The sequence below is a fragment of the Chrysochloris asiatica genome, unplaced genomic scaffold (assembly GCF_000296735.1).
Source record: "Chrysochloris asiatica unplaced genomic scaffold, ChrAsi1.0 scaffold00009, whole genome shotgun sequence".
NCBI lineage: Eukaryota > Metazoa > Chordata > Mammalia > Afrosoricida > Chrysochloridae > Chrysochloris > Chrysochloris asiatica.
In genome coordinates, this window is record NW_006408527.1 from 1,036,728 (window position 1) to 1,049,243 (window position 12,516).

Here is a 12,516-nt window from a genome sequence, read left to right on the forward strand (position 1 = left end):
TATTTGTACATGATCAGTAATACCTTTTGAATCATAACTGCTCAAGACCTATCTTTGTATGCTCAGTGACTAATAGAAGATTTGGTATCAAGCAGGTCCCTAAACAATTTTAGTCAATGTACTGATTCAAAGATGCGTCTGATCTAGAAATTCACAAAAATGCAACCAAGCAAATACCTAACTGGTTACCAAGTATGTATAATAGCATGCACTAGAAGAGACATTATGTGGCTTTTGTTAGAAGGAGTATGACACTGTCTTCCCCTTGATAGCTCTATAGTCTAGCAAGACGGACAGCTAAGTAAAACTAATGATAGAGTATGCAGAGCTAGGAAATCTAGAGGAAGAGCATTTACCTCAACATTGGGTGTCAAGAAAGCCTTCCTAGAGAAAAGGAAGGAATAAGGATGATTGAAAGCCAACTTTACTTTCACACCAAATTTCAAACTTTATCACCATTGGTTCAGAAAGTAGTAAAAGCAATTGCTATAAGACTTGTTTACAGACACATGACATATGGAGTGAAAGGGGAAATTTAGGGTGTTCTGATTGTTGTTATTGTTAAATGCCGTCAAGTCGATTCCGACCCATAGCGATCCTGAACAGGGTTTCCGAGGCTGTAAATGTTTTCGGGAGCAGAAAGCCTCATCTTTCTCTCACAGAGCAGCTGGTAGTTTCAAACTGCTGACCTTTTATAACCTAATTTGCAGCCCAATTTGTAACCACTACACTACCAGAGCCGATAGTGATACTAAACTCTGAGCATGAGACAAGGAGGATGAGATAGACCAATCCATTGTTCTTGTTAAGTGCTGTCAAGTCGTTTCCTCCTCAGAGCGACACAGTATGGAGTTTCTGAGGAGCTGCTGGTGGATTTGAACCTGTGGCCTTGTGGTTAGCAGCCCAATGCTTATCCTATAGTACCACACCAGGACTCTGTGGACAAATACAGGGAAGTGAAATTCCAAAATGACCCTCATTCTTCTCCTTGGCAAGCTGACTGACCGTCTGATTCAACTTTAGCTGTCTAGGCTAGGATAATGAATTAGAGAACTCTCTGCTAGTCAAAAACTGTGTAATTTCAAAATGAAGGGGAGATAGAGAAAATGAAAATTTTTAATGTGAAACAATTGATCTTGTCCTTTGTCTCAAAACCTGTAATAAAAATAAAACACTTTGAAGCCTTGTGACAGGGAAAGGAAGTAAAAATGTGCTATGAAATCTGATAAATTGGTAATTCTACAGTAGAATTTCCAAATAATTTAATAGGTACATTTGTGCCCTTAAGAATATTTAAAATTTAAAGCTAACAATGCATTGAAAACATCTTTTTATGAGTAGTATTTTGTAGAATTTAAAGTCTCAACCTGCATCCTTAAGATAAGAGTGTTCTATCAAAGAGAAAAATAGGAACAATTTAATATGAGGTTGGAACATATTTATGTCAATAGAGCTTATTTTAGTTAATGAATAAATATAAACAAAAAACTTTTAGTGGTTCTGCAAGATTATTTTTTCTTTATTAATTCCAAATACCTTTTCTAATTATCTTAAATATTAACCCCTGATACTGACATGCTTAGCCTTTCAAACAGGGATACAGGTGTGTATTTTACATAGTACAGAAGATCCATCATCAAAAGTAATATATATTCTGAAATCAGAATGTTATTTTGAGGGTGAAATAGCTCTTCATGAATGCCACTATAAACTTTATTTTCTGTTGAATTGATATTTCCCCCAAATTCTTGTATCTTCTGGATTATTTTTAAACATATTGATGATTAAAAAAAAAAAAAAAACTTTTTATTTTGAATTGAGTGAAGGCTTACAGACAAGATCATCAGTTTTACATTAAACAAATCATGCCCTTTGTTTCATCTTAATGATTGTAATTCCTTCCATGCGACAACAGTTACCCCAACTTCCTCCCTGTGATTTCTATGTCAGTTCCACCAACCCTCCCATACCTTCTCAACACTGTCCTTAGGTAAATGGTGCCCTTTTGGTTTTGAATGGTTGGCTGTTCTGTCATTCATGGTGAGTGGGCCTTACTAATGTTGTTGTTCCTCCTATATGTGTATCTACTGCTTGGTTGTAAGTTGGGCCTTAACAGTGAGTTCACTTCTAGACCTGAATGGTGGTTGAGGACCATAGTCTCAGGTAAGCCTTTTTTTTGTGTGTTTTTTTTTTTATAATTTTGAGTTTTATTCCACATATTCTGTCCTTCTATCTGGGACATTCTAACGTGATCCCTTTCAGAGCAGTTGGTAGTGGTTGCTGGATACTTTCTATTTCTTCTGGTCTCAAAGTCATGGAGACTAATGTTTACATGTTCCGTTAGTCCATTGGACGAATTTCAAGTCTATTCCATTCTTTGATGATTATCTTAAATTTTTAGTTTTATATCCATCCTATGATTAAATGGAATGTACTCAAGATAAAAATAACATACAGAAAATCCTTTGAAAGGATGGATTAATATAAAATTGTACCCACCTTGTTGCAACTTTTCTCTTGAGCTCTTGATCCTTTGGGGACACAAAACACACTGTTCTTCCAAATTTGGTAAACAATCCAAATAAAGCTTGCCTATTTTTAGTTTGGAGGCTTGCTGTGGTGCTATAGGATAAGCACTGAACTGCAAAGTCAGCAGTTCAAACTCACCAGCTGCTCCTTGGAAACTCTATACAAGGTGACTTTGAGTCAGAATCGATCCATGGCACTTAACAACAATAAAATTTTTAGTTTAGATAATAAAAAATCATTTTTTGTTGTTGTGTTATGTGCAATCCTGTTTCTGATACTCCTGGTGTGGCACCATAGTGTAAGCAGTGGACTGATAACTGCAAAGTTGGCAGTTCAAACCCTGTACATGGCTGCTATAAATCAGAACCAACTTGACATCACTTAATAATAATAACAGCATAAGATTTCCTCGGAGCAGCTCGTGAGTTTGAATTGCCAATCTTGTGGTTAGTAATCCAGTGCTAATCCTACAGTGCCATACCAGCTCTTCAGTCTTAACAGCAGCTACCCTATTTTTATATTTCTACAAATTTATTGAGTGTGTATTATGTGTACAGTTCTTTAATAGGAACTTTATACCCAGCTTTATACTACAGAACAAAACACTGCCCAGTCCTGCACCATCCTCACAAACGTTGCTATGCTTGTACCCATTGTTACCACCACTGCATCAATCCATCTCTTTGAGGGTCGTCCTCTTTTTCTCTAACCTTCTACTTCACCAAGCTTGATGTCCTTCTCAGTGAAATAGTACCTCCTGATAGCATGTCCAAAGTACATGAGGTAAAGTTTTGCTGTCTTGGCCTGTAAGGAATATTCTAGCTATACTTCTTCCAAGACAGATTTGGTCATTCTTCTAGGAGTCCATGGTATATTCAGTATTCTTCACCAACACCAGATTACTTGCTCAGCATAAATTGAATAAGTATGGTAAAGGCTAGAACCCTGGCCCACACCTCTCTTGATTTCCAACCATTCAGGATCCCCTTGTTCTGTTTGAACAACTGCTCCTTGATCTATTTACAGGTTCCACATGAGCACAATAAAGTGCTCAGAAATTCTTATTCATTATAGTATTATGCACAATATGTAGTGACCCACATAGTCAAATGCCTTTGCATACCCAATTAAACATAGGTCAGTGTCTTTCTGGTTTTCAGTCAAGTTCCGTCTGACATCAGCAATGATATCCTTCATTCCACACCCTCTTCCGAATCTGGCTTGCATTTCTGGCAGTTCCCTGTTGATGTACTGTTGCAACTGCTTTTGAATTATCTTCAGCATTATTTTATTTTGCAATGATATAAATGTTCCTGAAACCTCAAGTTTTATAAGATTGAATACATACATACAAAAGAGAAGACGATTGAATCTTCAGTTATTATGGGAGTTGATTGTGTTTATTTGGAGCAACCAAAACAAGTTTTGTTTAGATATAAAAGGTGAGTTGAATGAATAACCTCTAGTTCTGAATTCTCACATCAACATACTATTTTCTGTCCCAAATTTTCAAGGAAGATTTCACAGTCATTGACCACACAATATAATCTAGTTCTAGAAGTCAAAACATTCCCCCTTATGGGTATTGAAGTAAAATAGTCCACTAATATTTGTCCCTCTAATTACAGGTACTCAAATAGTATTCTGTCAATCCCAATATCCTAACAGTCTTCAGATGTTCCTTTTAATAACATCTATGTAACACAGCCCATTGCTTCTTTGATCACTTCTTAAGAAATTGAAAATTCATTTTTGTCCCAAACTACAGTGCCCAATTGTAATATTTGTTTTGGGGTACAGCTACTGTGTCCTCTTCAGTCCAAGACTGATATGTCTTTATCTTTATTTTATTGGCCCTATTACAGTTGGATCTTTTATCATGAGCTGTCAAAAAGCCTTTGGGAAATAGTTAGGATATAAATAATAAATTTATAAAAGAATTCATGATTAAAGAGTAGATAGAATCCATCACTCTACTCTTCTGCTAACATATCAGTAGTGAATATCAAAGGGCTACATTAACAATTAGTGTATAATATATTACTCTATGTAATTATATAGCCATATATTTGCCACCTTGATTTTTTATTCATTAGAAAATTTAGGGGGTATTAATTTATGAAGTTGATATTACTGAAAAGAGCTTATAATTTGAGTGAGTTTTTAATTAGAATGGTAAAAACTTGCTTCAGGGCAACAGTGATAACAACAGGAAAATTGGAACAATCATGGGTAGTTCTAGCAACAAATAACTGTAGAAGACCCATGTAAAGTTATATGGACATTCAAGTTGTGAGCCATCCACATGTGTTACACATGCATACACCCACCCCTATGTACACCTCAGAGTATAAAAGTAAACAAACACAACCTCGGCTAATGATTTTATTCCTTTCTTCTCAGGTTGAGGTTGAACTTTTGAAGCTGTTGAGCAAAATAGTATCCCATAAAAGATCATTTCCTTTGCCAAAATGAAACTGCTTTCCACTATTAATGTTATAATGAAATGACCTGAAATACAAATCTGGGAACTGAACAGAAAGGACACTCCTATTCCCAGCTCCACGAGGGAGTTTTCTAAACAATTACACCCACACAGAGGGCCGCAAGGCTGCATTTTCATCACTGGCTGGCTGAGCTGCGTGGCTGTCATACTTGCCAGTCTCTCCTCCAGTGACAGCTGCATTGACAACATGTTATACTCCACATTGATTTTACAGTTAAGGACTTGATTGTGATATATAGGGATTTTAAGAATTCAGCTGAGAGGCTGACTTTTGCCTTTTATCATTCCATTAAAATTTTATAACCATCTTTTTCATGTCATTTCATCCATGAATTCTTACTTTAGAAAGTGATAGCTACTGCTGTGAGAATAACTTTTCTCATGTTCAGAGCTTTTTATTGTATTAGCAAACTACCCCAATTATAGTTATTACTCATGTTTTACATAATTGTGGTGACCCTTTCAACCAGGCAGAAGCATGCCAGTTGATTTGTATATAGAATTAGATGATTCCGCTTATCATCTGAAAGCACTAAATTGAAAGAATGCCAGGAGTCAGGTTTTAACACTTCCCTGGCCAAAGGAGCTAATTAAGCCTCTAGCACCTCCTCTTCTGAATTACTCAAGTAGGAGGACACTCCTGCCACAAGAGCAGGGAGACTACTCGGCTAGAGCGGAAAGCTAATAAAATGTATGCTGGCTTTTAAGGGGAAAATATCATGAAATTGAAATTGAACATCTCTTCTTTCTCAAGATAACAGATCATCTGTAAGGCAAGGCTGTGCTCTGTGGGGGTTTGAAGTGCAAGTTCATCTCATTATCACGGATGTTTCACCTTTAATAGTATCTTCCTGGGCAGGAGAAGAAAAAGAAAGGCTTATCCCCTAATAACAGAGAACAAACAGCATCGTTGTTTCTTTTCCCTGAAGAAGCTCATGGTTTGATAGTTCACATATAAGGAGTAATTATGCAAAACCCTGGTGAAAACCCCAATAAAAAATTATGATTTTCAAATGGATTTTATTCTCTTTTTTTGGAAGGGAGGAAGGTGAGCTAGGGTTAGACATTAAAGACTTGAATCTCCACCATTGATTTTACAAACCCTAAATCTCAGAGGATTTAGTTTTCCCAAGCAACATTGATACCTTCAAGACTTGCACTTGTTATTTGTGTAAAATGCAAATCTAGACAACTATAAATAAGAAAGCCTCTGCGTCCCCATTTTAATATAGTAATTGCTAGTCCTGGTATAGTGCTGCAGGATAATGCGCAGGACCAAAAGGTCAGTTTGAACTGCAAAGTCAGCTGTTCAAACCCATCAGTCACTCCGAGGAAACCCTAACAGGGTCGCTATGGGTCGGAACTGATTCGACAGCAGTTAACAACAGCAACAATCCCTACTGTATCACAGAGAGCAGAAGTAAGAAATTTTACCTTGGCTTTAAGAAACCTTTGAAAAGAAAGGTAACAACAAACTAAAATGCAAAATGGGATCCATAGCAAGATCACTGTACTTTTAGGATGAGCACATTGCCAAATTGTCAGAAATAGCCTGATTTCAGGGTTAGTGCACTGTAAAATCTTTCCTCCAAAAAAATGATTATGCTTCTACTGTCAATGGGTGACAAATCTATGAATCCTGTTGTGTGAACATGTGCCCATAGAGCCAGCTATCACCACAGTTACTGGCTTTGTGAAGCAGTGGTTGTATGTAAAATGTGAGCCTTTGGTTTAACACTGAACACACACACACTCACATAATCAACAGTGTTTTAAACAATTACTAAATCCAACTATATCTATTTTTTAAAGATTTTCAATAAAATCTAATGTTCACAGAAAAAAAAAACCCTCATAAATGTCAAAATTGCTGTGGGCAGGAAAGGGGGACATAGTATTTTCTTGATCTGTTGTAGCAATTTATAGATTTCAGGCTGTGGTTTATAAGAATGCTAAATGTTCTGGAATTACAGCTGTTACTGATCAGTGATTGAGCCAGATTTGTGTTATTGCACCATGTTCTTGCTTGTACCTAGAGAGCAGTAAAGCCTCAATATAATAAAAAGCACCTGCATTTTAAATGAAATTTCAATTGAAAAACTTAACAGCCCTTCAAATTGCAGAATTTAACGCAGCCCAGTAAAGCTTAAATAACACTTTGCCTCCGCAGGCTGAGGGGTTTGCATTCAAGGTGACTTGATTGTGTCGCATGGTGAAATTATTTACAATTAAGGAATTTCTCTGGAGGGCTGCAGAATATTTGCTGTTCCACAACACCTATGCAGGCATATGGTGGGCCTTTTTCAGTATTCATGGAGCCTCCTGAACCTTTATGATAATTGAATCAGTTAGAGTGCTGAGTGGAGCAAGCATAAAACCTGTTAACCTAAAGGTCAGATCTGTGCATTGTTTATTTATCAGTAGGTGAAAGAGCTAAATCGGCAGCTTCTGTCACAGTCACAGTAAAAAATCACCTGTAATATTAACAGGGAGTAGATAAATTGCAAAACATGGATTAGAATGATAAACAGAAGCCAGCATAATATGGAATATATAATGAGAGATGCTGTCGGATTTTACTGGGCTGTAAAATATGCAGGTTTGTTATGATAGTATTATTGATTATAATTAGATCTTGGGGCTCTAGAAACAATAGGTTAGAAACTAGAACTTTGGTTACAGATGTTCTCTTGTGTGCATACATCTCTCTTCATATCTCTGTTTTGAAACAGTCCTCAAGATTCAACCAGCCCCTCTGTATACAGTGTAGAGAGGGACAGGTAACTTAAACATTGGCTACCTAAAATGAGGGGGTGATAAAGGCACGAAGTGACTGGCTTACAAGTTTTCAAGGAGGAATTTAGTTTAAGAATGTGCAGCGGAAGGTAGAGTCCCTACTGAATAGTTTTCATCTTGTCTCATTGGTTCTTGTGAAGAGAGATGGGGATAAGATTCTTATGATTCAATAGTGAGTAATTGTTATCATGACTAATTATGACTGTCACCACTGTAAAGGTAGAAGTTTTGTGACAAAAATGGGGGAGTAGTTAATCTTACAGTCCCAAAACAGAGGACCCTAGGACCTTCCAGGGAGAATAGCATGAGCGGAATGTGGGACCCTATTCAGAAAAGCAGCGACACCAGAGATGGAGACAGAGATGGGGACATGGAGAGAGGGAGCAGCTGAGTAGTTTAGACTCATGGAAAGAGAAAGACTGAGTGCTGACAGCCAGGAGGGAGGCTTGCAGAATGTGCCCTTTGGTTGTTTAAATTATTATATATTCCTGAGTGTTTTGGTGTACATCCCCCCTGCCCCACCCCCCCCAAAAAAAACAGAAGTAATAGAAGCAAATACTGTTGAATGATGATGCATCAGGAGATTGTAATCATTGCAATGAAACTATGGTGTAAAACCGATGTTCTCCCATGTAAACTATCACTCAATTCACAATAAAACTTAAAAAAAAAAGATACTTTCAACTAGCAACTGTAAATTTTTAAAAAATCAACAGAAAAAAAATTGATTTTGACTAAGACACCTTCAAAAAGAAAATGCCAATTTTAGTTTGCTGTAGGATGAGCACTTGGACCACAAGGTAGGTTTGAACTGCAAGGTCAGAGGATACTTACTCTTTGCCACTCCTCGGAAACTATACAGAGTCACTATGGGTCACATAAGAACAACAATATTCAATGTGTATTTCCAGTCTATTGATAAGCAAAGCAGTCATGGTCCTTTATGCCACTAATTTATGTATTTACTGGTCTTTATCTAGTATCTTTTTATAGCCTTAAAAGAGAGTTGTCCCTGGGTAACACAAACAGTTAAGTGCTTGATCACTTACAAAAAGTTTGGTAATTGTAACCCACTCAGAGCTGCCTCTAAAGAAAGGCCTAGCAATCAACTGCCAAAGATAATAGTCTTGAAAACCCTATGGAGCAGTTCTCTTCTACATATATGTGGTCACAAAGTGTCAGAATCACTTTAGCATCAAGTGGTTTGGCTTGGTTTGTATATAGATGTTATCATTAATCACACTTCTATATTGAGATTGGGGAGTTTCTTTGGAAGTTTCCAAGAGTTATTATTACTTCTTGAATTTATTCTGTTTTGTAGAACCTGGACCTATAGATGCTCCAGTTCTTCTAGGTGTGAATTCAAGAATGATGTTGGTTGTTATTACCCATTATAGCATTTATCAGCATGGTCATCTCTACTTGAAAACTTCTGGAAATGTCTCTAGTTGCACAATGGTCCATCTACACCCATACACCACCTACCAGTTTCAAATAGAAGCTTGTACTTCAAGAGGATGTTCCCTTTCATCAGAGTCTCAGACTGTATGGACATTCCCAGATGCCCCAGAAGGTATCCGAAATCCAGAACTGTTCTCTGATACACCAACATCTGTGATTATATCTTGGCAACTCCCCACCCATCCCAATGGTTTAGTAGAAAACTTCACAGTTAAGAGAAGACCGCAAGGGAAGGAAGAAGTTACTACCCTGGTGGCTTTCCCAAGACTTCATCCCATGAGGTTTATCAACAACACTCCTGCTCTTAGATCTTGAACAAAATATGAATACTGAGTACTGATGAGCACAAATGTCAGTGATTGGGCAGAAGTTACCGCAAGACCCTCACAGACTGCTGTGGTACAGCCACCCATGCATGGTGCATGTGCTAGGACCTACTGCAGCCAAGGTAAGACAAGAGTATTTTGTGTCTTTTGCAGGCTCTGGAATTTTCCCGGGGCTGACTCTGTGTTGAACAGAGCCATCTACTGACAAAAGTCATGCATTTGCTGTTGTAGGCGCTCACTGGAGATACTGGGTTCTGTGTTTTGGCCTTTGGCCCAAACAATCTTAAATTCAGTATCAGTTTTTCATTTCTCCCACTATCCCCTTAATTATATTGTTGAGATGCTTCCATTTGCCTCACACACCTGAAATACTTTGAATGCCACAATGGGATGCTTAGCTTAACCACCACTTCAGATTTAAATAGATCAGAAAATGAGAAGATATGGGGAAATGCTGAGGAATAGATTAGCATATTAACGAAAATTCCAATTACTGATATACAGATTTTGTTTTAATGATTGAAGGATCAAAATTATAGGGGGTGGGGGATAAAAATAGTGTATTACTGAGCTATCTAGAAAGCATTCAATTATTCACCTCATTCTATTGGGAATGAACTCTAGAGGACAGGATAACTACCATTGTTTTGGCTTGCATACAAACTTCATTCAAGGGAAATTAGTGTAACCAAACAGGAGGGAGTTTTGTAGCTTAAAAGCCTCTTTTGTGTAAATACACACATGCTTCCATGGATTCAGTCTTGTACTAATGCCAAAAGCATTGGTACAGTAGCTTGCTCACCAGAGCACAAAACAAAAAGCATTTGCATAACAGGAAAGTTCCTCTGTGGAAATGATTATTTGGATCTTTGTTGTGTGTTCTCTTCTCCTCACCTAAAGCAAATGCTGGATGCTGCTACATAATATAAGTTAATGAAGAAATTTCATTTAACCTATAAACTAAAGGCTATTTTTAAAAATGGTCTCTTAGCTTTAATGGCACACCAACGGTGCTGTAGGATAAGCAGTAGACTACTAACCACAAGATTAGAAGTTTAAACCCACCAGTCACTCTTAAGGAGAAATATGAGGCTTTCTGCTCCTGTAAAGATTTACAGCCTCAGAAACACTATCGCTATGAGTTGGCACCAACCTAATGGCACCTAACAACAATTAGCTTTAATATAAAATTGATCAAAGCAACATATCTTTTTTCTAGAACAAAAGAAATAGCTAAAGTACATAGAACTCTGTTGATTAAATACTAAAAGGAAATGTATTTTAAGTACATAATGTGCAACGTGTATTCTGTGTATTGGGTTGGTTTGATTTGTGGTCAGAACCATCTACTTAACCAGCTAGTTGGAATTTGAGCCCACTAGTGCTTTTAGGAGCCACCGTAGTAGAGCAAGTTATGTGTTGGGCTGCTAAACATGAAATCAACACTTTAAATTCACTAGCTGTTCCACAGGAGAAATTTGAGGCTTGCTCTTCCTGTAAAGATTTACACCCTCAGAAACCCTATTCAGGATCACTATGAGTCGGAACCAGCTCCACAGCACACAACCACCATCATCAGCAATGATTTTAGGAAATCTTAAGAATTGCTTTTCAAAGTAAAGGAAAATCATTAAAAAAAAAAACAACACAAAAACATAGAGTTATTAATCATTCTAGAAATTACTTTAAAAAAACCTGTGGTAATTTTGGAAAACTTTGGCAACACATTGTTATGAAGCAACATAGCAAACATAGTCCCCTCACAAAGGCAAAACTACGTAATGGATGTTTTTCTGGATTTAATAACGAGGGGTTACTGACTGCAATAAAGTTGAAAAAGCACAAATCTCTTCAGTAGAATAATAGCAACACATAATTCTACTTGATTTGTCATCGTAAACCATGATCAAAATTATCCACAATTTGCCTGGCTTTATTTTTTTTTTTTACTTTTCTTTATTTCCTTGTTTGATTTTTTTTTTTAACCCCCCTTTAAACCTTCCCAAGGAATGAAATAACATTGCTTGCTCACTTATAGAGAGCCCCAGTGTGGTACCATGGTTAAGCACACGACCTCAAGGCTGGTTGGAACCACAAGGTCCACAGCTCAAACTCATCAGCCGCTCCTTAGAAACCCTATACAAGGTTGCTATAAGTCAGAACAGACTTGATGGCACTTAACAATACCTTTGTAAAATTCACACATTTCGTTCATTCTCATTTTATAACTAAGGAATCAAAAGTTATCAACTAAGAGTGTCAACAGGAATATTAACTGAATCTAGATCATCATGATGTATATTTAATTAACATTAAAATAGGATTAACATATTTGTGCTTTAATATCATTGCCTCAAATTATGTTCAGAAAAATCCTTAAGACTTTGCCCAAGTATTTGTTCCAGTGATATAGCTTATGTGGTAAACTGAGGTATAGGACAGCAATACAGTGACTGCTCTTTGTAAAATACAGGATGTAAAAGGCAGAATTGCACAAGTAAATGAGGAATAACTTAAAGGACAGTCATTATTAATAAAATGATTAAGAAATTTATTCAGCATTTACTACACAGCTAGTCCAAATGTTAGGATGAAGGGAAGTGTTAATGGTATTAACAATTCCACATATAATCAACACATAATATTAACAACACAATATCATCAACCATCTTTGAGAGTGCCTCTTGTTGGCACTGGGGATATAGCACAGATCAGAACTAAGGTTCTATGGGGCTTATGCTTTAGACAGAATATGTTGCTAAGTACTGTCAGAGAATATCAGAAGGATGTTTACCTGTGCTTTATTGACTACGCTAAGGCTTTCGATTGTGTGGATCATGACAAGCTATGGACAACATTGAGAAGTATGAGTATTCCAGAACACTTAATTGTACTTCT

At 37.0% G+C, this 12,516-nt stretch overlaps 1 protein-coding gene across 1 annotated transcript in view; it reads left to right on the forward strand.

The window, feature by feature from the left end:
* Positions 1-12,516, forward strand: part of USH2A (Usher syndrome 2A (autosomal recessive, mild)) — a 1,370,557-nt gene that overhangs the window by 943,200 nt on the left and 414,841 nt on the right. The window contains 1 exon segment of the mRNA XM_006834191.1: positions 9,153-9,710. Coding sequence (XP_006834254.1) covers positions 9,153-9,710 — 558 coding nt within the window.